General features: G+C 35.7%; 4 protein-coding genes across 10 annotated transcripts; 1 reads left to right on the top strand and 3 right to left on the bottom strand.

Annotated features, from left to right (window-relative positions):
* Positions 1-1,780: 1,780 nt before the first annotated feature.
* Positions 1,781-5,067, top strand: LOC113713462 (GTP cyclohydrolase 1). The gene is made up of 2 exons (XM_027237192.2): positions 1,781-2,624; positions 3,396-5,067. Exons 1-2 carry the CDS (start codon positions 2,405-2,407, stop codon positions 4,565-4,567), a joined length of 1,392 nt encoding a protein of 463 aa, XP_027092993.1. The 5' UTR covers positions 1,781-2,404; the 3' UTR covers positions 4,568-5,067.
* Positions 5,068-5,919: 852 nt separating this feature from the next.
* LOC113713452 (uncharacterized) lies at positions 5,920-9,298 on the bottom strand. 2 transcript variants are annotated; one of them, XM_027237183.2, is made up of 9 exons: positions 9,132-9,296; positions 8,990-9,050; positions 8,662-8,889; positions 7,898-8,079; positions 7,622-7,796; positions 7,285-7,496; positions 6,665-6,790; positions 6,480-6,574; positions 5,920-6,260 (listed from the first exon to the last, which is right to left on the bottom strand). In XM_027237183.2, the coding sequence occupies exons 1-9, from the start codon at positions 9,169-9,171 to the stop codon at positions 6,084-6,086; spliced, it is 1,296 nt and encodes a 431-aa protein (XP_027092984.1). In that variant the 5' UTR covers positions 9,172-9,296; the 3' UTR covers positions 5,920-6,083. The 2 variants fall into 2 exon arrangements, 1 of the variants encoding a protein (XP_027092984.1); XR_011820185.1 differs by having other exon boundaries at positions 6,139-6,260; positions 6,685-6,790; positions 9,132-9,298.
* A 2,985-nt stretch (positions 9,299-12,283) lies between these two features.
* Positions 12,284-19,384, bottom strand: LOC113696090 (uncharacterized). Of its 6 annotated transcripts, none has more exons than XM_072062186.1 (5): positions 18,412-19,384; positions 18,244-18,316; positions 17,842-18,146; positions 14,269-15,127; positions 12,284-13,909 (listed from the first exon to the last, which is right to left on the bottom strand). In XM_072062186.1, exons 3-5 carry the CDS (start codon positions 17,920-17,922, stop codon positions 13,023-13,025), a joined length of 1,827 nt encoding a protein of 608 aa, XP_071918287.1. In that variant the 5' UTR covers positions 17,923-18,146; positions 18,244-18,316; positions 18,412-19,384; the 3' UTR covers positions 12,284-13,022. The 6 variants fall into 6 exon arrangements, with proteins under 6 accessions (XP_071918287.1, XP_071918296.1, XP_071918285.1 ...); XM_072062195.1 differs by having other exon boundaries at positions 17,842-18,143; XM_072062184.1 differs by having other exon boundaries at positions 18,244-18,729; positions 19,087-19,384.
* A 1,211-nt stretch (positions 19,385-20,595) lies between these two features.
* LOC113696081 (protein FAR1-RELATED SEQUENCE 5-like) lies at positions 20,596-23,781 on the bottom strand. Its single transcript, XM_027215419.2, has 4 exons — positions 23,584-23,781; positions 21,957-23,298; positions 21,181-21,826; positions 20,596-21,096 (listed from the first exon to the last, which is right to left on the bottom strand). Exons 2-4 carry the CDS (start codon positions 23,263-23,265, stop codon positions 20,793-20,795), a joined length of 2,259 nt encoding a protein of 752 aa, XP_027071220.2. The 5' UTR covers positions 23,266-23,298; positions 23,584-23,781; the 3' UTR covers positions 20,596-20,792.
* Between the last annotated feature and the right edge of the window lie 1,406 nt (positions 23,782-25,187).

Below are 25,187 nucleotides of genomic sequence, written 5' to 3'. Positions count from 1 at the left end.
AATCAATAGAGAAAAGATAAGAAAAGAAAAAACTGGCCAAAAAATATAGAAGAACGTAACAGCTCTTTCCTTCATTGGCTCGATCGTCTTAGCTTATAAGATAAGAAGGTTTCTTTATCTTCACTAATTACAACTTGTGTGTCATTAAAGTCTTGATTGCAAATTTGCAGTTTTTAATTTTACCAATTTCGACTTTAGAGTTTGGACAATTTCAAGTAGATTGTTCAGAACTTCACACACGACGAGACCTAATTTTCCAAACCCGACGAGACCTAATTTTCCAAACCCGTAACCAGTGGGGAATGAGGACCATTAAGACTCTATAACCAATGGGGAAAAGTCCTACTTTTTGCATCTCTTCCATTCCAACTTAAAGGTTGGCAATTGTTGAATATCTTTACAAAGAAGTGTAAAATATGAGGGTGAAGTTTGGTGCAAATTTTATTAAAGGAGATTTTGCCAAATTGACCAAAGAGATTTTACAATAATATCAACTCTTGATCTAGTAACTTTTTAGAGCTTTTGTTAAAAGCTAGTTTTGAGCGTTTCATTTCATACGAACACATTTTGTTTGTAACAATTCAAAAGTAGAAAAACAAAATGAACAATACTATTATGCACCAAGAAATATTAATAGCGCTTCCTTCTTTTTGAATGTCATTTTTCTTGAATTTTTTTACTCACGTAAGAGGATAATCATAACCATACCCTTTATTTTTATTATAATTTTCCTAAGAGGGCTAATCAGAAATTTAATAAAGTCTATAATACTTTTATTTAATTGATGTGGTCAAAATTCAAAAGGACATTCCCCTCGTGGAATAATAACAGACATCAACATTTTACATTCCCATGTACAATAGTTGAATGAAGTTGTACATTATCTATATACTTTATACAAAGGGAGAGGGAGAAGTTGGTGAAAAATTTTTGTTTGTAGCAATTTATGTTCTTTCTAAATTACCCATGGTATCATTCTTTCAACTAATATATATATATAATTTATTTTCAAGTTATTTAGTAATTTATTATGAATTACTACTAAATAATTATTTGTTTAAATATTTTATTTTAGTGAATTTTCTGCATTTTACTATTAGAACATAAAACTAAATCTCTTGAAAATGATTTCAAATATACTCAAAAATTTTGACACAAATTTCTTTTATTAGTTATACAAACATTTGTGTGCGTCCTCAACACTAGTGTGTGTTTATATATATAGGGTACGAGATGAGTTGGTAAAATTATAAGCTTCATTCATTCATCATTAAATTAGATCCGTGAGTTTCGTGTTTTTTTTTATCACAATAATAATATTTATATAATTTATTTTAGTCTAGTCCAAGAAACGAGGAATCGACGAAATTTCTTATCAAAAGAAATTTCTCATCAAAAGAAGTCACAAATAAGAGACAATCACAATTAAAATGATATAATATGAACCCTTGAACTCTCACTCCACTGGAGGTTGCCCAAGAGGCTGTTGGCCCCTGAGTTCCGTGTATTCCAACACTTATTGACAGTTTGCAAGCTAAAAAACCATACAAATCACAATTCACATTAGTGGGTTGGTGGGCTGTACGACTTCGTTCCCCAACCCCAATTGCCATCGCGGGTCCAAACAAAAATGGTCCCACGTATCAAATCGCCTAATCGCCTAATTGCCAATTGGTTTGGTATTTTAGTATTTCCCCTTACTCTTATTCCAGGACCTAACTCTAAAGCAACAACAACTGCTGTTAAATGACCAGACCACCCCCTAAGGCCAATGCAGCACCGCCACCAAATCTGTAGTGTTGACTCTTTTTTGAGAAATCCGTTTAAAAGCACACCTAGAATATGAAAATTAGCTCCTAACCAACCCCCCGGCCGCTTGTAGAAAGAGCATTCTCAGGCGGACCCACATTTCCGATGAGGAAAATTGCAAGTATTTCTAGTGTAAGATGAGGGAAAAAAAAATGATAAATAGTACGAATTTCTCAGTGCCTCTGGGCTTCCACACATTCCAATATCAACGGCAACCCTACGTTTTTATATGGAGTAGCCGTGTATTAGCGATAGTTGCAAAACAAGAATTGTTAGCCAGCACAAATCTCTCACCCCTGTCCTTTGTTTCTTCTCCTCATCCCTCCCAACTCAATAACAGCCCTACAATCCCTTCTTCCTTTTTGTCTTTCCCTCCATTTTTTCTCGCTGCCCTGCAAGAACTGCTAACCATTTGATTTGCTTTGATTTTACTTGCTTTGATCTGGGTTCGTTGTTTCTTTTGGCCAAAGTTTGAATCTTTTGGGTGAAATTTTTGTGGGTTTTGTTTATTTATCTGAAAAGTTTGGAACTTTGGATTGGATTGGGCAGAATCCTAAATTGGGTTTCGAGGTTGGGTTGTAGTGGTGGTGGGTCAATGGGAGCTTTAGATGAGGGGCATTTCAATGCAGAGCTAGAGAATGGAGTGAACCTTGGGGGATGTGTTGAGCTGGGTTTAGAGGGAGGAGAACCTGAGACCCCTGCCATTGAGGATGCTGTCAGAGTCCTCTTGCAAGGTCTTGGTGAGGATATCAATCGAGAAGGAATCCGAAAGACTCCTCTCCGTGTGGCCAAGGCCCTCAGGGAAGGGACTAGAGGTGAAACTTCTTTGTCCTTCTTTTTTTTTTTTTTTTTAGATTGGAGTTTTTTTTTGGGGGGGGGGGGGGGGGGGGGTGGTCTTTGTTGATTGATAGTAGCTGATGCAGATCTCCATATATCAATATATATTTTAATTCGTATATGTGGATATTCTGCAATTACTATAACGAGTTTACTTGCTTCACTGTTTCATGTATTATCATGCAACCAGCAGTTGGCGAGGTGTTGTTTCTAGTGGCAGATAGAGTCTGTGCTGTGATATTAAAACTTTTTCTCACCGATGCTGTAAACAGTGCAGCAATAGCTTGTGTACATACCTTTGTACTTGTAGATAGACTATCTTTTACGATTTGCAGCATTGCTCTTCATGCTGCATTAGTTTTCTCATTGTGTAGTAACTTGCGGAGATTCGCATCAGTTTCTCAATGTATAGTAAGTTGCGAAGATATACATCTGGCATTTAGCTTATATGATTGTGTGAAAGGAAGTAGCACTGAGTTAGCTTCAACTCGTTAAAATAATTGCAGTGACATTTCTTCTTGTTAGAGTATGTTGTGGTGAGGACCTGATGCAAATCTCGTTTTCTTTTGTCCTATTACTTTTTTCCAGAGCATTTACGTTTTTCAAATGTTTTTCTGCCAATTGTGTCTTTATCGTTAGGTCTCAAATATGAATAATTGAAGAATATCCGACTGAAGAATATCCGACATTGTTATAATTTGAGGTACGATGAGCAGGAATCTGATTAAACCTCTCCCTGCTTTGTCCAGGCTATAGAGAAAAGGCAAAGGACGTTGTCCATAGTGCGTTGTTTCCTGAGGTTGGATTGGATAATAAAATTGGGCATGCTGGGGGAGCTGGTGGGCTTGTAATAGTTCGAGATCTAGATCTCTTCTCCTACTGTGAGTCTTGCTTGCTTCCCTTCCATATAAAGTGTCATGTGGGCTATGTTCCATCTGGACAAAGGGTTGTAGGTCTTAGCAAGTTCTCTCGAGTAGCTGATGTTTTTGCAAAACGCCTCCAAGATCCACAGCGTCTAGCAAATGAAGTCTGTAAAGCCTTGCAGCATGGTATCAAACCAGCAGGTGTTGCTGTTGTACTCCAGTGCTCACACATTCACTTTCCCAAATTTGAGTCAGCCTTTCTTGATTCAAACCATGAAGGATGGATAAAGTTACTTGTAAGTTCGGGTTCTGGAGTGTTTGAAGATGGGAAAGCTGATGTTTGGGCCGACTTTCTCAGCCTCTTAAGGTTCAGAGGCATAAACACAGCGAATATACATGCTAATGGCTCTGACCAGTGTTGGTGCCCATCTCATTCTTTTACAAAGATAGCTCCAGCCAATTCAGCAATGATGAGTGCTGTAGCTTCAATTCTTCGGTCTCTTGGTGAAGACCCATCAAGAAAAGAGCTTATAGGAACCCCTGCTCGCTTTGTGACCTGGCTGATGAACTTTCAAAATTGTAATTTGGAGATGAAGCTGAATGGGTTAGTTCGAAATCAAAGAGATTCCATGAAGCCTGATGGCGATATCAGCTTTGGTGAAGAACATTTATGTTCGGAGCTGAATTTGCCATTCTGGTCCCAGTGTGAACACCATCTACTTCCTTTTCATGGTGTTGTGCATATAGGCTATTATTGTGCTGCGGGTGGCATTCCAATTGGAAGATCCTTGTTACAGTCAATAGTACATTTCTATGGCTTCAAACTCCAAGTACAAGAGAGGCTCACCAGGCAAATTGCTGAAACTGCGTCATCCCTTTTGGGTGAAGATGTAATGGTGGTGGTGGAAGCTAACCACACTTGTATGATCTCTAGAGGAATTGAAAAGTTTGGCAGCAATACTGCTACAATTGCTGTCTTGGGCCAATTTTCAACCGACTCTACTGCAAGGGCTAAATTTTTGCACAGCATTCCAAACTCTTGTCAATCTGGATTATGATTGCCAGACGCTGGAAATGTGGTATTCTTGTCACGTATAGTTCCATTATATGCCTGTAGTAGATGGACGCCAATAATAGTTGAGTAGGCCTTTGCTTTTCCGATTCTCAGGCATGGGGTGGAAAATCTGCATGCATATTCATTCTCAGTAAAACAACTCTTGGAGGTTTTTTTTTTCTTGGAGCGAGTGTTGGGAGTTTCAGTTGGTCCTGAAGTTCCCGTGAGGCTGCAGAGTTTCAGTGCAGGCGCCTTAACAGCATTTGTTTCTTTTCTCCACCTTTTAGTTTTTGGAGGAGACTCTTTCACACGCGAAGGCTTCCTATTTTTGTTTTTCCTTTTTTAAAACTTTATATTTACCTTCATCTGTAACAGAAAAGTGGCCTTTGTGGCCTCTAATGTACCAGTGACTGTTGTCACTCCAGTTTTTGACCAATATCCAAATATCCTCCCACTTTTCTTTTATACATTTAATGAAGTTTCGCCTTGCGTTGCATCCTCTAATGCTGTGTTTTTGTCCTTACTTTACTCGATCTTCTCATCTTGGGTCTTGAGCAGTAGATGGTAGCATCTAACATATGAAATTTGGTCAAAACATCTGTTACATTATATTCCAGGCTTCCACTCTAGCAAACTCTTCCTCGCGTTCTGCAGTTGTGTCGACGTTCACTTCTGCTTCATTTATTGTGAATTCAATAATGGTGGACACAAGCCACGTCCAAAATCTGATGATTTCAAGGATTGGGAACGGACACATTTTGTATTTCTGGAGAATCTTGAATTTGTCTTAAAGATTCAATTTTGCAAACCTGCTCCTTAGAACCTTAAAGAGAGATGCAACAGAATCAAACCTGCATGAGCAAAGCGATCTCTTGCTGCATTGCTCCTCTAGCCTGGAGTCGCTTAAAGCAGACGTCAACTTTTACCTTTGCTCATCTCTTGCTGCATTGCTCCTCTAGCCTGGAGTCGCTTAAAGCAGACGTCAACTTTTACCCATGAAACGTCTAACCTACTCAAAGTTAGCAGATAAACACAAACCATTTATCACATTGCGTGCCCAATCCTTGAAATCGTCAGATTTTGGACGTGGCTTGTGTCCACCATTATTGAGTAGGTTAGACGTTCCATGGGTAAAAGTTGACGTCTGCTTTAAGCGACTCCAGGCCGGAGGAGCAATGCAGCCAGAGATCGCTTTGCTCATGCAGGTTTGATTCTGTTGCATCTCTCTTTAAGGTTCTAAGGAGCAGGTTTGCAAAATTGAATCTTTAAGACAAATTCAAGATTCTCCGAGGGGGGAAATTGCCGTTTTGGTTGACATATTAATTGGAATCCACAGCCAACCGCACCATTCAGAGCTTTCGAAGGTAAAATCAACAATAATTGCAGACGGCTGTCGCATATATATATATATATATATATATATATATGTATGTATATACACACACACACACAACTATTCAGAATACGTATATTAGTAGCTTCTATTAACATGACGCGGTTGACAAAGTGAGATCCGTGAACTAATCATAGTCCACGCCCAACCACAAGTGTCGAATTGTATGCCAATCGAAAGCAACGTGTGAGGGAGGAGGCGCGCTGTGACGATGAAAACATCCACTCTGCATCCACGCAAAAATAATTCCAATACCAAGCACCATTAACAGCAACAGATATGCCCGGAGAGATGTTGTATGCATCTGCATGACATTTTCAACTTACGTCAGTATTCAGCAAGTAGACTGGAGTTCATGCATTTGAAGGGGGTGCAGTTATCCATAAACATAACATCAAGAGAGGAATCATGCAAACATGACTTCTGAAACCTCATGCCACCCAAATGCTCTTAAAATGGGAAAAGTGGAAATAGAGAGACACATGTAGACCCTTCTATGCAATTGTTGACAAGAATCTCAGACCTTGCCGGCATTGGGAGGAAGATTTTTATCAGCATGCTCAAGACAATAGCACAAAAGATCAGCTATTGTCAACTCAGTTGCTGAGTCATTGCAGTCTGCAAAAACAACAGTCGACGAGGAACTAATGAGCTAAAGGTTTATTATTTATCAAGTTCAATAACAGGAAGACTTTCTCAGCAGATCACCAGCAATGTCAAAAACTTGCGTTTTTGGTGGGATGCCCAACAGCTCACCCAAGTAGACACGTACTCTAACACGATCGGAAAGAGCAAGCAGATCTCCATGAGTAACGACAACAACAGGCTTGTCATCTGTCCAGAGGGAAAAGAAACCACTTCAAGAGAGGGGCAGAAAAGAAAAAAGAGAGAAAATGGATAACAGTTTAATCAATTTTTTGAATGGAAATCAAAGTAAATGTGTTGGGATCTGTCATCCAAAAGTAACCAAAATAACCAAAAAGAAGAAAAGACACTGAGACATGGTTACTAAAGAGTTAAATGCGTTAAGGAGGTGATGTAGCTGTAATGGCAATGACAAAGAACTCGTTTGTTGGTCAAAGTTTATTCTGCATCCAGCAATATTTATCTTCTCCAAATGAGAACGAAGGAGAGACACAGCATAGCATATATGAGAGCTGGACAAAACAACATGAGTTCTTGAGAAACCATACACAGCCAATTATTTGAATCTTAAACAACTTCCCCTTTCAGAGAACTGGAAACCCATGGTAGTTACAATTTCTATTCCAGGAAGGAATATTCCCAATAGGTAAATGCAATGCAAAATTCAGTGTGTTGAAAATTACCTTTAAATGATAAGTATGGATTGTTGAACTCTTTAGCAATCATTTGATTGTACAGTTTTTTTCCTTCATCGTAGCTGTCCATCGATTCCAATACTGAGAGCCCATTAACAACCATTACAACAAAGTTAACCACCCTGGCCTTACCAGAAAGGTTACCACTACGGCGAGCTTTGGATTTAATGGTAGCTTTTACAATTGCACCATCAGAAGGCCTGACAAACAAAATATGTCAGCCAGAGAGTTGCATAATGACCAGATTCTAGAACCTTTCAATAAAAATATGCGTCTGCTCAGTCATATTAGCATGCATACAGATTTACAACACAATCTTTTAGACCTTTTAACTAGTTCCCCATTGCGAACTCCCTTTGTCATCCATTGCTTGAAGATTTTTGTGTTTTCAGATGAATCATCAGACAAACAACGAGTATCATACAAGCAGAAAGAATTTGATCCTCTTGGGATTTCATACTCCTGGAGGAAATAGGTCCCTTCTCCAGCAGATGAATTATCTGGCAAGAAGAAGCAACATTTAACCATGAAACTTTGGTCAAATGATGTCAAGTTCTACAGAATTGCATCTAAAGAAATTGGACATAACTACGGAAAGTACATGATACTTGAGCTCTTTCTGGTGCATATTTGTCATTCTCAAGCACCCGGGATATTTTGTTTATGAGACTGCTTTTTCCAGATCCCTTAGGACCAACTAATAGGAGTGATGTTATCTCTGGCACATGATAGTCCCCCAATTTGCTGCCACCAAACTTTCGTATCCATGAGCCTGGAGTATAACTGAGAAAGGAAAGAAACAACTTCAGCAGCACAAATGCATTTTGAATCTCAGTATTGCTAGCTCAAGTACATTGTGCTATAGATACCAAATTATGTCACGAGTAAGAAGCAGACTGTATTCCTGATATTGAGTGATTAAAATTGCCATACTACAACAGAATCTTCACTTCATTGAATAGTCACATGAAAGATGGCAAATTTTCGACTGTAGTAGATGCACATGGATCAAATCAGCTAAACGAGAGAAAAGCCCAAGGCAAAACCTGATTCAGACTTAAAATCCGGCATCCCATACAGAAAACCTTCAGTTCATGATTTCGACGTTGTGATTAATACTACATGATAATTCCGGGCAAAAGTATCATTCATGACGCAATGCAAGTTATGAATTCTTCATTAACTCCAAAACTTTGCACTTTCTCAAGTATAATCTGGTTCTCCTTTAATTTATCAAGAAAGTAGTAAATGGTTATGATTTGCAAACTCCAGAATGATAATGGGAAAACAAAAAATGAACATATCTACATCACCATCAAACAGCAAGGCATAATAGGCCCAAAAGTCGCATTTACTAAATGTTACCTCAATATTCTATTCTTGGCCTCCTCCAAACTCCCAGTCCGACGCTGCAGTTCCTCATAACTGCCCAAAACTTCAGCGTAAATGGCGCGTATCCGCCTCTGACAGGCCTCAAAAGTCACTGACTTGGAAGACTTTTGATGACCCACTTCCCCAAATTCCCCAGAAAGCAAGCCAACCTCCTGGTTTAACACTGACTCAGTCTCCACCTTGGCACCCCAACCGTCCTCACTGAACCCAAATCAAACTAGTCATCAGCACCCCCGTTAGAAGGAAAAAGAAACGAAATTTTTTTTTTTCTTCAAGCGATCAAGAAACTAAAATTACCAACCTTAGAAAAGTAGGTAAATCAAGTGATGGATCTGGGAACTCAGACTCACGATCCAAGTCTTCTGCAATTCAAATACTAGCAGAATTAGAATTTTTACTTTCACCTCTGAAAAGCTGTATGTAGATGATAAAAATACCGGTACCAGATGATAAATTGTTGGAGAAAATTCTATCTCCGCCCATTGATGAATGATGATTGCTTCCTTTCCTCCCCGTCTACGTGTTTAAGGAACTGAGACGGAGAGAGGGGCCTGGACTCCCGCAAGAAAATGTACTAAGAGATTGCTTCCGCTAGCTTGCCATTTAAGCTTTCAATTTAAAAGAAGTTTCTGTCACTCTGTCAGCACTGATGAGCTTATCCGGAAAACAAAAAAAATAAAAATAAAAATTTACTATGCAGTTAGTTTTTATTTTAGTGTTAATTAATCTGCAGTTGCGTTCGCGTTGTGGGCTAGTGCCACGTGCATGACGTGGCAGTACGTAGTGGTTTGGAGTCCTAGGTTCAGAGTTCCGACCATTTTTCCAGCAAAGATAGATAATTTTGATGACCTCATCATGGACTTTTATTTATTTATTTATTTATTGATATGAGTATTTAGGTGGCGTTTGGTTCGCACATCGGAATTGGATTCGGATTCGGAATCGGATATCTTGGGTTTGGAATGAGGTCATTCATTCCAATACATTTGTTTGGTTTAAGTACCTGGAATGTGTATCATTACTATAGTTGATGTTTGGTTCGTCGACTCTTTCGGAATGGAATATAATAAATATATTATAAATCACATTGTAAATGATAGTTATTGGCTCTTTGTAAATGAGATATAAGAAATTTTTACTAATTAAATATATTAGTATAAATGTATTAGTAAATTTAGTCTAACTGATTAATAATTTTTATTAGTAAACATGTATAATTATTAGTATAATTGATAATATTAATTATATTACACAAATTAATATACATTATATAATATATATAACTAATATTATTATTATTATAAGTTTGTAACTAATTAAATTAAATATTATATATAATTAAATATAAATATACAAATGTTATAATATAAATATACAATTATAATTATATAATATATATAAATATTAACTATACAAATATTTTATATAAATGTAATATATATTACATATTAAATATAGTTGTTATTATATATTATTATATTTAAAATAATAATAATTATTATAATTATATAATTTATTAATATTACATACATGTATATATTATAATTATACGCACATATAATATACATTTATAAATATACATATATATTATAAATATATTATTATATAATATTAATAAATTTATAATATATATTATATAAGTATAATTATATTTAACTAAATAATTATAATATATAATATAATAATATAATAATATCATTATTATAAGTTTGTAACTAATTAAATTAAATATTATATATAATTAATTATAATTATATGAAAGTTATAATATAATTATATAATTATAATTATATAATATATAAATATTAATTGTACTAATATTTTATATAAATATAATGCATATTAATTAGATATAGTTATTATATATTATTATATTTAAAATAATAAATATAAATATAATTATATAATTTATTAATATTATATACATGTATTTATTTTAATTATATGCACATATAATATACATTTATAGATATACATATATATTATAAATATATTATTATATAATATTAATAAATTTATAATATATATTATATAAATATAATTATATTTAACTAAATAATTATAATATATATTTATATAATGTACTAATATTATAATTATAATATATTTTATATATGTATATATTATAATATATAATATATATAAATATTAATTATATCATTGTATAATTATAATATGTAATTGGATTTGTTTCTTGGAATCAAACTTGGGAATCGAACAAACCCCACCAAAATACTTGGGAATGGAGAAACACCAAATTTTTAGAAATCATTCCAAGATTTCAATTCCCATTCCAGTGAACAAAACACCATTTATGGGGTTCATTCCATTCCCCGAATCCGATACCCTCTTACCAAGCCTGCTGCAAATTTACATTCCAATTCCACTGTAGTAGATATATTCCCGCAAAAGGCTTCTGGGTGGCACCTGCCATCTGGTGAAGGTGAAGGTGAAGGTGAAGGTGATGGTGGAGTTGGGGCCCTAGCAGAGGTAGTAATGCAAGTGAATGGCTAAGATTTTACTCATTCACAGCACAGATTTCCTTGCGTTAGGTACAGTTAATAGTAGTAAACAAACCAAGTAGCATTAAAAGGAAGGGATAATTTCAGAAACCTCCCCTAAGGTTTTTGATAATTTTATTGAGTCCTCTGAGATTTGAAAAATTACACATACCTCCTTTATCATTTAAAATGATAATACTACCCTTAAATATTTTAATGAAATTCTCTTGTTTAGTATGCTTATACTTAGAATGACTTTAAAATTATTTTTCATTATTTTTCCTTCTTATTCCTTTTTATTTTAATTTTTTGCCAATAAAATTGTAAAATTACCACTATTATCTCTAGTTTTTATTGCAACCAAATATCAAACTAATGATTTTTTTGATGAGTTAAATTTATAGGTAATCTGATGTATTTTACTAATCTTTGTTTTCTATTTTTTGATATTAAAATTAATAATAAATCAAAAAGAAATTGCCCAAAATCACTACTAAATTAGGATAATCCCATTACTAAAAAAATTTATAAACTCTAAATCAATTATTTCAATATTTTATTTCTATCTTATAAATCTAAATCCATGATAAAATACCATAAAAAATATCCTATCATAATGATAAAATTATTATTATAATTGTTTATCAGATAGTAGGTATGAACATGAAAAATTCGGCACCTTTTTCTTTTAATTACATTAGATAATCTTATAATTCTACAGAAAAGTAAATTAAAACTTATTATACAAGGACATTTTTGGGTATTCATTTAAAAATTTGACCAAATCAATTTTATTTTAAAATTTTGTTACTAAAACTATCACATCAAGGGAAATATGTGTAATTTTTAAAACCTAGGAAAGTTCAGTGAAATTGTCGAAAACATTAGGAGAGGTTTCCGAAATTATCCCTAAAAGAAAAGAAAAGAAAAAATGGACACAACCACCCAAATCAGCAACATTAAAGAGCTAGTCATATTCATTTCCAAGATTATAGGCTTGCCATCAATTCCCAATTAAACATCTACTCTTACCGCTCGCTATGAATGTGCAAGCAAAGAAACAAAACAGCCGCACGAATGTTTTTGCAAGCATGTTGGGTTGTCAAAGATTAGACATTAGCAAAAATGTACAGACTGTGAATGGTTAAAGCTGATCAGAAAATTTTTCTGCCTTACTATTTCCTCTATCATATTTCATTTTGTATAGTGGGTTGTAATATAATTACATCATCAAAATTGCATTGCTGTGCTATTAAGACCACAGCTACTCTTGGATTCACTGGCAAACCTGCGCTTCAATTTTAACATAAGCTCTCCCTGCCCGAGTGATCAGCTAAAAGACCAAATCATTTTCCCTTCCTCGGAAACTCCTCCGTCTCTGATCCCAATTGTCAAACATCAAGGTCCAGTGCTCTTTAGCAAAAATTTTCCAAGGGAGAATAGCATCGATCCAAGATAGGTCCAGATGATTTCCTATTTTTATACTCGTTTTTTGCAAATCAAACCAAGTCATCCTCGCGTCAAATGATGCCCGCACAAGTTCACCAGAAGCGTGCCCACAGTGATGTCTGCCGTGGGCTGATTCATAGGTGTGCCGAAGAGCTCGTTCATCACCCTTTTTTTTTTCTCTCTCTAGCCCTTCGACCCTCGAACTCCAAAAATTCCTCACTATAGATTATCAGGAAAACAACAAACCAATCCACTCTGGCCTGTGCCTCCGGATTCATTTTGGAAACGGTTGCAGCACAAGGGAGCATTCAGCAGATAGAGGTGCCAAACAAAAGTATGCCACTTGGTGCTGCATCAGGGGAAGCCAACTCAAATTTATACTAACTAGTAAGGAATGACATAAGGAAGCGCAATAACATCTGCAGATTCTATCCGCAAAGCCTCTGCCCATACCTGCTCTGATTCCTCAATCACTGGGGAAACATATTTAGGATTCTTTGCCTGGTGATCCTCCCTACTGAACAACCACTTCTGATCATCAACATCAGACCATTCTACTTTAGGGAGAGAGAGTACCTGGCTCAGATATTTGGCATCAGGATGTGGAGGCTTCAGGTACTTTTCAACAATTTCCTTGTCTTCTAGACAAGCAGAAGACATTTCCATAGAACATGCTTTAGGTTTCTTGAGCTCCACTGATCCATTAATTTTTGATGCTCTCTCATCCAATTTAGGCACCACAAAGCCATTACTCCGCGATCCCTTCTCACTCAGTTTAGGGATACAGGCTCCTGCCTGTCTTTCTGCTGCATTTAGGTTGTTGAACTGGCTGGATCCTAACTTCCTCCCATTTTCAGCAACTGGCTGCATTGATAAAACCTTTGTAAAATCCTTAGTATTGTTACTAACCACCCCCTGCTCCAATTCTGTAAAGCTCCCAACAAATTGACATGATTCCGAATTTCTTCCAGTTCCCGACGGGGGCTTCAAGGATGAAAGGCTGTCACTGGCCTTACCATGTTTGCTGACTGCCTCCTGCCTTTCAGAAGCTATATTAATGGGAATCTGTGTCATTTCCAACTTCCTGCCGTTTTCAACAGGCGAAACAGAGGACAAGAACTTGGCATTTGGCTTATGTTTCTGCAATGTACTTTCCTTCTCCAGATTCAACTGGTTGCCCTTACTAGAAGATTCAATTGTGTTTCCAGTTTGAACGACTTGACAAGAGGAAGATACAAGTCTTGGCAATTTGTTATTCTGAATCTCATGGCCTGTTACAAAGGTCAACGTTGCACAGAAGATTAGAAATTGAGCGTAACCCATTGCCCTTAAAGCAGCTAAAAGGGAAGCAAAAGTCAACTAGCTGCTGGGTTGAACAACCAAGGCTGTTGTAAAGGCAATCTTACGTTGATAAATTGCAAGTGCCTTGTGTATCCATGCATGTGTGTGCTGCATGCATCAGTTGTCCCAGAGAGGACAAGGCATCAAAAATTTAACAACTGAAAACATTGCAAACCTCAAATAGCAATGCTTAAGCAGAGTATACAAGACGCTACATAGAAGAGGTGCCACCAAGTAAGTGCCACAAGTTTACAATTTTAACAAAAGAAAAAGAAAAAGAAAAACTCACCATTCACACATCCATCCATTTCAGGCTCCTTTCTTTTTCCAAGTATCCCGTTCTGTACATTGGTCTCCTTGAACAGATAAGAACCTTCATCATTTTTAAAATCTATAGCATTATTGTCATGTTCTCCTAATTTACTAGGCATTAGGCTAGAAAACTCCTTTGCCTTTTCCTTCTCCCTTTTCCTATTTTTATCCTTTGATTTGCTTTTCTTTTCTCTATCTCGGCCCTTTTCTTTGTCTCCCCTACCATCAGCACCCTTGTGTTTTTTCGAATCCTTTCGCTCCTTTTGCTTCTCTGTAACCTTATCTTCTCGGTAAGAACTTCCTTCAATATTTTTTTGAATTTTGGGAGGAAAATTATGAACAAAACCATTTGCAAATCCAATGCCATTAATTTTGACAGTTTGCCCATTAGGTATCCTATTTTTCTCTCTCTTGTCCCTGAATTTTTGATTCCCATCATCCAAGACACCAATCTTGTGCTCCAACACTTTCCCTGGTGGTGTGAGATCTCTATTAGTGATTCTTTCCAAAATCTGCAATTCTTTTGCTCCATCGTCCTTCCTAACTTTGTTTCCCAAATCAACAAAAAGTCTAGAGTTCTGAGTCTCACCAACCTCTAAGCCTGTTAGACCAAACTTCTGACTGTTTTGATGGTCTGAGAAGGCTACAATTGTCTTCTCGTCGGAGGTTTTCTTCTCTTCTTTATTGCTACTTTTCTCCTTCTTGTCTTTGTGCCTGTGTTTTTTGTCTTTCTTTTCTCTGTGTTTTTCACTGCTTTTTTCTTTGTCCTTTTCTCTTCTCTCTTTCTTTTCTTTGTCCTTCTTGTCCTTCTTATGCTTCTTCTCTCTGGGTTTCTCCTGAAAAAACATTTATAGAAAAATGTAATGAAGAAGAAACAACAGAGCCATACTACAGCACACTGCATCTAATTAAAGAACCATAAAAGCCAATAACAAAGATCATTTCCAGAGGCAATAAAAGCTACCCAAGATAAGAAATTGAAAAGGGGAGAACAATCTTAATGAAAGAAAAAGGAAACCAACAAAGACTTAAACAATGAACAACTGTTGACAAGCTCTGCTTAGTCACCTTCTAGCTCCTGTCTAACTTTTAATTAACAATCAACCAGAGTTCAAGCAAAACACACTTTCAGTAAATGACTTTGTCAAGAAGTCAGAGAATGCAACAATGTCAGCAAGTATATGCTAATTGCTTTTATACCCCCATAGGAAATATGGATTCATATGACTGGAAATTTATGGCGCACAATGATTATGCAGCTGCGAAGTCAAAGAAAAACAAATGCTTACAGCTTTGGCATTCAACCCATGTTGCAAAACCCAAACAACTAAACAAGAATATAGTCCGTATAAAGCACAAAAATATCTGGAAAACTTTAATTGGAAGTTTCTATCCTAGCGAGATATTCCATTTAATACCATGTGCTGGATGTGTCATACTTAATATCCTGATAAATAAGCGAGATTTAAAATAGTTATTGTGTCTGACACAAGAAAGTAAATAGTAACACAGACACCAGAGAAAAAACATTAAGATATTGCACAGGTAGTCCAGCTTACCTCTAGGTTTACACTTTACACAGAGTAAAGTACTATAGGAAGTTCGAGTGTTATTATGACTTTCAATCTTATACTAAGAAGCTTCCATAAATGCCCTAAAACACAACTCTAGTTAGCAACACTGGCACCACTAACATCTTACTTTTCACCGTAAAATTCCAAACATAAAAGTTCATGTACATCATGGCCTCCATTTGGCTTCTAGAGAAGTAAACTTGGTTACACGATATTTTCTGCTCCCAACTCAAGCCTTAGTTATTTAAAATGTAAACTTTTGTTATAGCTGCACATTGTAGTAAACAATGCAGAGATTACGGAAATTGACAAAAACTGAAATTACATGTTTGAGAAAGGCTCCTACGGTCATGTTAAAGTTGGCAAACACAGCAGGCGGAAACAGGAAAATCAATCAATTCGAAACTTTTATCGTACATAACAATGAAAATGAGCATCCATTCCTCAGATTTTCAAAGACATGCGGTGAACATTCAAAGAAAGGAACCGAAATAGTAGATATACTCTGCTCAAATTTTTAACTAACCTAATCAACTTCTTTAACAGATATATGACCAATTCATAGCACAAAAATGGTGTACTTATGAAGATTATCTTTATTTGTATTTGCTTCACATATGAGGCACATGGTACACTGAAGAATACATGTTTAATATAGGTCCCCACATTTCAGGTGACAAATCCCTGACATTAAATTAGCATAGAATGCCATGTACTAAGCATCAAGTTTATTTCTTATGTTTTCATGAAAAATAAATAATAGAAAGCAACCAACAGATTGGGACAACCATAATAAACTTGCCAAACAACCACCAATTATGTCACTTCCAACCATACAAGTCTTGCTTGCCCAACCATATAAGTCTTGCTTGATTTGTAGTATGATCCTATAACTTCAATCTCATGAAAGATGACACTGTTGATAAACCGTAATGTAAAAGAAATAGGTAGACAATGCCATCCAAAATGAGTACTGAACTGCATTAGAAGATGACAGCCAAAGGAAACTAGAACTATCCAACAGACGAAGCGTGCTGACAAGTACTCTACACTGATTGACCCAGAAATGCACACGAGTTGGCAAGGAAAACACATCATACAGAACAGACAATTCTTATATGAAGCTATTTACTCTCCAGCCTAGAACAGAACATTCAATCGAAGAAGGAGAAGTACACCACTGCCCCAAAATTGCAAGTCATTCACACATTGCATTGCAATAACCAAACTGGTAGAGGAAAAGGTAAAATCTTACCCAAGCATCAGGGATATTAAGATACCCCAAGCTTGTAGTTCATAAGATTGTTATAACAGTCATCAGATTGTTAAATGTATTCAACTTTTTCCTCCACCTAGGTATATTATCTTCTTGCTTTGAAATGCAAATGAGAGGGAAACAACATCAAAGCCCCTAAGCTAAACTTGGCCTGTGAATTTTTGAGACAAACAAGTCCAGATTTTTGGAAATTAAGATATGATGAGTAAAGTAGTTCCACTTGTTAAGTGGCAAGATGCTGTACCAGCTTACTATCTGACAAATTCCAACTATCTTAAAAGATCATGCATATAGGGCCATAGCCTGACAAATTTATCAACTACTAATCTGGTTAAGAGAAAATCATCATCAATGGTTCAAAGTATGTTGCTTCTCCTGCACAAAATTATCATCTTCCACAACCTTAAGCCATGTGATAAACAGGTAACAGATGCAATGCCGCAAATACGTTATACCGAAGCAAGCTTGCCCAAGTTAATTCAAAATGATCCACAATACTACTATTACTCCCTTTTCTTCATCCAAGCGATTTATCTCAAATTTCACCATAGGTCTGTCTGAGATTCCCCAGGAACGAAATGATAGAGGAAGAGCATTTGAATTCAGTGTTTAATGCATTCAATAAACGTAATGCTACTAACATGAGCAGAAACCAGCTACAATTGGTAAAAGCTCTTAAGCTTGTATAAGAGAGTAAAACCTTTAGTAACAAGTTTGCATCTTCATCAGGCCTAGTCTTCTTTTCATATCCGGGAGGTGGAAATGGAAAGCAGCGAGACATTGCACGTGATTAAGGAAACAGCAGAATGGGAACTTTCCACCAGTGGTAGAGCTTCCCTTAGTTTCTGCTTGTGCTGTTCCAGAATGGGAACAGACCACAGATAAACTTCTTGCCCATGTACCATATCCTTGCTATCATTTCCAGATTGGGCATTAATCCATGGTCTTCTTGAAAGATCCCCAAACAAAATTTCCAGAATCCCAGCAACCGGATCCTCACCTCTACTGGTGGTGAAATAATAAACCAAGATATTGGTGAATAATTTAGATAAACTACGGCACTGAAGTGCACAACTAATGCACTGAACAAAATTGTCTCAACCTGAATCACACGTTGAAGAATCAACAGGTCCACAGCAATCTGATCCACAGACAATTCTACTAGAGAACTACACCTGCCCATCATCCAAAACCAAAATCAGGGCCTTTTTCCTGAACCAAGAGAAATATCAATAATGCAAACAACAGAGGCAGCAGTAAACACCACAACCTCAAAATGCAAAAACCAGTTAGTTCTCTCCACCCCCTATCCTAATCCGAACTGATATTCAAACAACAGAGGAGTTTCCCTCAACTCTTTAGACGGTTCACAGGGCCAAAACTCCAAACTAGAGCTACAGAACACGCACTAGCTAGTCTCAAAAAGACAAAAATCCAATCTTTTAACCGAACAATGTTGGAGCATACCACAATCTAAACTACTACAGGAAACTCCTTTAACCCAGTAATCCGATCTCTAACCATTACTCTGATCATAACCCTATTTGTTCAACATGGGCAGTTCGTACTCAATCCAACAGATCAAAACCTAACAAGATCAGTCAAGAAAACCATCAAAATGCAATTCCCATTCATTTAAAAGTGAAAAGAAAAGGGACCACTTAAAAATTCATTAAATAACAAGAAAACATTCTTAAGTCGAAAAAATTATTACAAGATTGAAATCAATATTATTCTCTCTTTTTTTTTTTCTCTCTTTCTTCTCATCAAGAAACCATTTAGAAAACAATTCCAAAGATTTCCAAGAAGTACCATTAAAATATTTATTCTTTACTGGTTTTAAAATACATAGGCATTGTCAAATACACAGAGAAGATCAAGAAAAAAAGAAGAAATAAAGGAAAATCTCAAAGTGTCTCTCCTCTTCTTTCCTCTTTCTTTCTACCTCTCTTGCCCCCAATCCAAAATATACACAAAGTGGGTTTTCTCTGTAAGTGAGCTTTTTGCTCGTGTTTGTTTCTTCTCTCCTCAGATCCTCAAAAAATCTTTGCCGCAGTTCTCGTACATGGGTTTTGCCCAGAAGGAAGGCCACCCCACCTCGCGGATTTTAATCCCAAAAAAGGGAAAAAAAATTTGTGCCCCCGGGGGGCAAGCCCCTCTATTTATAAAGGGTGACCAAGAGAACAAGAAAGAGGTAGAGAGGGAGAGGTGGGGAGAGAAACGTGTTAAAAAAAGAAGGATCCAGACGCATACGATGAAGGGTGGTAATGGGTGGCCAATTGGGAAATTGGGAAACCATTCTTCTGTTTCTGTTTTTGTTTTTGCAAACCTACGCGTACATTTTTATTTTATCTTTTATTCTAACTTTACTTCATTCAAGCCTTTTAACAGTAACCAGGCTAGGGTACAACAGGTGCATATGCAAATTCCGTGTCACCTCGCAAAAGTCACAACTCGCATCTGCATATGGGCACGCAGCAGAGCAAAGGTACGTGCATTAAGGTAAGATGTTGCAATCTTGGCTTTCAATCTGTCAAAGAGGTTAGTTAGAGGCCCCGCGGCAAAGGTCGGATATATGTGGACCAAAGCTTTCAATCTGATAAATCTTGGCTGTTTTTTTTTTTTGGTTAAATAAATCCCAGGATTATTGTCTGTTGAAATCGAGGAATATGAGATATATATATATGGATTAATCTTTCCTACACTGACAGTGTATACATTATCAGCGTTGGATGATTGACAATTATGCAAAATTTGAATTTGAAATTCAACTTTTGCACACATGTCATGAATCTAACGATGATAGTGTATACACCGTCAGTATAGGAAAGATTTACTCTATATATATATAGAGTTAATCTTTCCTACACCGTCAGTGTAAACCTATTTTACACTGACGGCTTATCATATTGCGTCACCTCATTAATGAAAATTGGCAACCTGTTATAACCTGTAACCATTACCTATTATCAAATAAAAATAGGTTATTCACCTCTTTTTCTGCCTCTTCCTTCTCTTTCTATTGTATTCTCGATTTGCAACCAAATTCCTCCGCTGATCAACTCAAAATTGGGATCACAGGTTAGACTTCTTTAATCTCTCTCTCTCTCTCTCTCTCTTTTTTATATGTATGATGTCTTTTATAAACCCACTTTTACTTAATTTTTACAAAGTGTAAACCCTAATTCAATATTTGTTCAAGAATCGATTTTGTAGTATAAAAGAAAGATGAAATAAATATGTCAAAAAATAAGAAAAATTAACTAAGTTCCTCTTTATATTGCAAAATTATAGTGTAGGTCGATTCCAGCCATGCTAGTGGAAATTCTTATTAAATCTGTTTTGAATATAAATATAACAATATAATGACATTCTAGTTAAAACTAACATTCTGGTCAAGTCACTTAAAGTGGACAAATATTCTGGTCAAATATTTGAAGTGGACAAGTGAACATGTATCAATGAAAAGATAAATACATCAAACTATCACTCTACTTAAGTAATCTGAACTTGGACAAGCAAACTTGATAACAAACTATCATTCTAGTAAAGTAATCTAAACATCTAAACAGTACACGTGAATGAATGAAAAGATAATTCATCAAACTACCAGGCTCTAAACAAGAGCATTTATTGCTCTTAACAGTCCACTCAATTCTTTACTTTGGGACACGTACTTCTATTGTGCCCCTTCTCTTTGCAACAAGAGCATTTATTAATTTTACGAGACTTTTCTAAACCACCCTTCATCCGTAAGGTGCGAGGACGCCCTTTTGATGCAACTGTCACGGGATTGAATAGAGTTATACTCTTCTGAGATGTTTGACCTTGAGTGAGATCATGAATTTCAGAATGTGAGTCAACTTGAGAAATAGATAAACTACTGTCTTGCTCATTTTCGTAGGGCAAATCATCAAGTTTGTCAGATAATGCTTGCAACCCTTGAAGTGCAACTCTGCAATATTGAGTATGGTGTCAAATCAGGTTAAAAATTTCAATGTCATTTAAAAAAAAAAAAAAGTAGAGGTACTATACAAACCTGTGGTGTTTTGCAGATCTTGAAGCTTTCTCTGAAATGCCAAGTGAACGAACCATTATATCATTAAACCACATGCTTGAATTTCTTAGCGGCTCAGCTTGGTGAAGTTTTTCAGAAAAATCCCCCTCATCTCGTCCACAAATAGCACTCATTGTCCAACGATCCAACAAATAATGCATTGGAAGTGAATGAATTTGTTTCTTTATAAACACCATCAGCGCATGTTTACAAAGAATCCCCACAAATTCAAACTTGTGACAAGAGCACTCAACTTTTTGTTCAACAATATTTAGAATTACAATATATGAGGGAAATTCCTTTTGACACTCATGTACCCTATATTTGTAAACTCCATCTTTCATAGTTATTTTCTCAGAAACATATTTCTGGGATTCCAGTAATTCATCTTGAAACATTCTGAAAATTTTTCGTGTATACACTTTGGCTGCTTCAACTTCCATAGGGTACAGAGTTTTCAAAATTGGTTTCGTATTCTTTGTCTTAAAATTTTTTTCTTTTTCTTTATCATACCTTGCCTCAATAGCCCTATCATATTGAGTCACAAATTTACTCATAGCTGTGCTAGAATTCAGATAGTCTTTGAAAAACTTATTCATACTCTCACTTCTTTGGGTAGTTGACATACCTGGACAAAACAGTAGCAATTACACAAAAGTAAATAATTATATAATAAAAAAAATTAATTATCACTATCCTAAGATTTAAAGTCTAAGTCAAATTTTATTTTTTTAACCAAGAAAGAATAAGGTACATACCTGCGCAAAAACTAGCACGCACAAAAGCAGGAACCCATCTTTCACGAATTGAATATACCTTTTGTATCCATGTATTATTTTGCAACTTGTACTTCTCAATTAACTCAGTCCAAGCCATTTCAAACTCTTCTGGAGTGATAGTGTCATGAATGCATTTTGAGAAATGATACTTGAAATCAATGTTTTGGTGATAAATATGGCTAAGTGTCTCTGGAAATTTTTTCTCAATATGCCACATACAAAAATGATGTGTACTATGAGGTAAAACTCTAGCAACAGCATTTGTTATCGCAGTGTCTTGGTCTGTAATGACAGTTTTAGGAGGGCACCCAAGCATTGCTTCTAACCAAGTTTGCAACAACCAAACAAACGATTCTTCGGTTTCCTCCCAAAGCAGAGCACCTCCAAACAAAATTGACTGGTAATGATGATTAACTCCAGTTAATGGAACAAAAGGCATCTTATATTTATTTGTCAGGTATGTAGGGTCAAATGTAACCACATCACCAAAGTGTTTATATAATGACCTTGACTTAGCATCAGCCCAAAAACAATTAGCAAGGCGACCCTCTATATCTACTTGAATGGCATAAAAGAAACCAGGATTCTCAGATTGTCGCTTCTGAAAATATTGCAGCATTAACTGTGCATCTCCTTTTTCTAGTTCCTTGTGTCTTTTTGTACTCAAATAGTTACAAACATCATGATCAGTGACATTCAAGTTTCCAATTCCCCCAACTTGAGTTGCTAAAACAGAGACAATCTTGCTTGGGCGAACACCAGATTGGTCTAGCATATCAATCAAATTCTTTTGGGCCACACTTTTTTTCCTTTTTGAACGTAAAAATTTTTTGCTATAAGGAGAGGCAAGTACATGATTATGTTCTAAAACAAGTCTAGCAATAATCCACTTACCCTCTTCCTTTTGGGATACATACACCAATGCTTTGCATCCTTGTCTTGTTTTATCCCGTGGCATATCAGCTTTAGAATCTTTTTTGGAGCGAAATCCTTCTTTGGAACAAACAAATTCTTGTCCAATTATCGATTTATCGCTCCTTGATTTCGTGATACGATTTCTTCGCACACTAAAACGTTTATTGTGTGCATAGTTAGAGTAACACTTAAAGGCATCATCCAATGATTCAAATTCCATTCCAACATATAAGTTCACCTCTTTTCTAGGTTCAATCTGTTCACTAGTAGAATCTTCAGGCATAGATCCATGTGCAGCGTCATGGTCAAATTGATCTTGTTCCATAGGACATTCAATACAAAGTTCACGTTCCATACGACATTCAGTACCCATTGTTTTTCCGAAAGATGCAACCACAATACCAAACTAGAGACACAAGATTCACACAATTGTCAATAAACATGACAATTAAAACTACCACTCTTGAAATATTCAAAATAGATTTTGCAATATAAAGAGGAACTTAGTTAATTTTTCTTATTTTTTGACATATTTATTTCATCTTTCTTTTATACTACAAAATCGATTCTTGAACAAATATTGAATTAGGGTTTACACTTTGTAAAAATTAAGTAAAAGTGGGTTTATAAAAGACATCATACATATAAAAAAGAGAGAGAGAGAGAGAGAGAGAGATTAAAGAAGTCTAACCTGTGATCCCAATTTTGAGTTGATCAGCGGAGGAATTTGGTTGCAAATCGAGAATACAATAGAAAGAGAAGGAAGAAGCAGAAAAAGAGGTGAATAACCTATTTTTATTTGATAATAGGTAATGGTTACAGGTTATAACAGGTTGCCAATTTTCATTAATGAGGTGGCGCAATATGGTGAGCCGTCAGTGTAAAATAGGTTTACACTGACGGTGTAGGAAAGATTAACTCATATATATATAGTTACTTTCTTTTTTTTCCCCCCTCCCTTTTCCCAAGTAGTGCCAGTTACGAGTAGTGTCAATGTGCGATTACTTCCTAAATCATACCAAGGTAATCTAACTTGTAACCTTATCAATTGGGCATTCATTTTTTGTTATCGAAACAACTTATAATGAGTGAATTTTATAACTCGTTGCATTGATTATCTCTTACACTGAAAATGCGGTCCTAAGATCAGGCTTGAGCAGTATTATATATTCAAGAAAAACATATAGTAACATATATATTATGGTCATCCTTTTTGCTTCATCTGTTATATCCAAGAGTCAGTCACAAGAAAGAATCTGATGTTATAAAACTAATAAAATTACTATAGTATGAATGGAGATATTAGAGGAAAAGTAGAGCAATGGAGAATGATATTCTTGTATTCCAATAACATACAAAAGTCATCCCAAAGGGTGTCAATGTACCTCTATATATAGGTACTACAAGATTAAAGGAACAATCAATCCTATTAAATACCCACTATTACAAGAATATGAAGAAACCTATGAAACGGTTCTTCCACTACATGAATAGATTTATGGATTGTAACTTCTATACATAATGTAGCCATAAATCATGAATTAATCCTCTTGGGAATACAAAGGGACATCCATACTTTTAATTGTTTCATAACACTCCCCCTTGGATGTCCATTACACAAAGAATATGCCTCGTTAAAACCTTACTAGGGAAAAACCCATCGGGACAAAAATCCTAGTGAAGGAAAAAGAGTACACTATTCTTGTGTATTAATTTCTCCCCCTGATGCAAACATCATTTGAGATCTTTTAATCGTCGCATTTCAATATGCTTCACCAATTGCACTGAGATATGGTACTTCAGGACCAAGTATCTCTCCATCTTCCTCTCGCGGTCTAAAAGAATCTTTATTAAGATCTAATGATCTGACGATCATTGGAGTACTTAATATATGTGTCTTATCCATATAAAATCGCTTTAATACCTTCCGGGTATATGCAGTTTGATGGACAAAAATTTCACTTTTTAAATGCTCAATTTGTAAATCAAGGTAAAATTTTGTTTTTCCAAAATTCTTGATCTCAAAATATTTCTTCAAATATTCAACATTATTTTGAATCTCTTCAGGAGTTCCAATCAAATTTAGATCATCAATATATATAACAATGATCACAAAATTTGATCCATTTTTCTTGGTAAAAACATATGGACATATTGGATCATTGGTATAACCTTCTTTAGTCAGACATTCATTGAGGCGGTTATACCACATACGTCCAGATTGTTTTAGGTCATACAAAGACCTTTGTAATTTAATAGAATAAATATCTTTAAAAGTTGATTTGTATGCTTCAG

The sequence above is a fragment of the Coffea arabica genome, chromosome 1e (assembly GCF_036785885.1).
Source record: "Coffea arabica cultivar ET-39 chromosome 1e, Coffea Arabica ET-39 HiFi, whole genome shotgun sequence".
Lineage (NCBI taxonomy): Eukaryota > Viridiplantae > Streptophyta > Magnoliopsida > Gentianales > Rubiaceae > Coffea > Coffea arabica.
This window is presented reverse-complemented; position numbering and strand designations above follow the sequence as displayed.

Coding starts and splice junctions, on each gene's coding strand:
- LOC113713462 (XM_027237192.2), top strand. CDS start 2,405: ATGGGAGCTTTAGATGAGGGGCATTTCAATGCAGAGCTAGAGAATGGA. Junction 2,625..3,395: donor CCTCAGGGAAGGGACTAGAG/GTGAAACTTCTT, acceptor TGCTTTGTCCAG/GCTATAGAGAAAAGGCAAAG.
- LOC113713452 (XM_027237183.2), bottom strand. CDS start 9,171: ATGGGCGGAGATAGAATTTTCTCCAACAATTTATCATCTG. Junction 9,051..9,131: donor CTCCAACAATTTATCATCTG/GTACCGGTATTT, acceptor TTTGAATTGCAG/AAGACTTGGATCGTGAGTCT. Junction 6,791..7,284: donor TCCATACTTATCATTTAAAG/GTAATTTTCAAC, acceptor CCCTCTGGACAG/ATGACAAGCCTGTTGTTGTC.
- LOC113696090 (XM_072062186.1), bottom strand. CDS start 17,922: ATGTCTCGCTGCTTTCCATTTCCACCTCCCGGATATGAAAAGAAGACT. Junction 15,128..17,841: donor ATGCAAACTTGTTACTAAAG/GTTTTACTCTCT, acceptor ATGTTTTTTCAG/GAGAAACCCAGAGAGAAGAA. Junction 13,910..14,268: donor AATGGATGGATGTGTGAATG/GTGAGTTTTTCT, acceptor CCTTTGTAACAG/GCCATGAGATTCAGAATAAC.
- LOC113696081 (XM_027215419.2), bottom strand. CDS start 23,265: ATGGGTACTGAATGTCGTATGGAACGTGAACTTTGTATTGAATGTCCT. Junction 21,827..21,956: donor GCGTGCTAGTTTTTGCGCAG/GTATGTACCTTA, acceptor TGTTTTGTCCAG/GTATGTCAACTACCCAAAGA. Junction 21,097..21,180: donor AGATCTGCAAAACACCACAG/GTTTGTATAGTA, acceptor TCAATATTGCAG/AGTTGCACTTCAAGGGTTGC.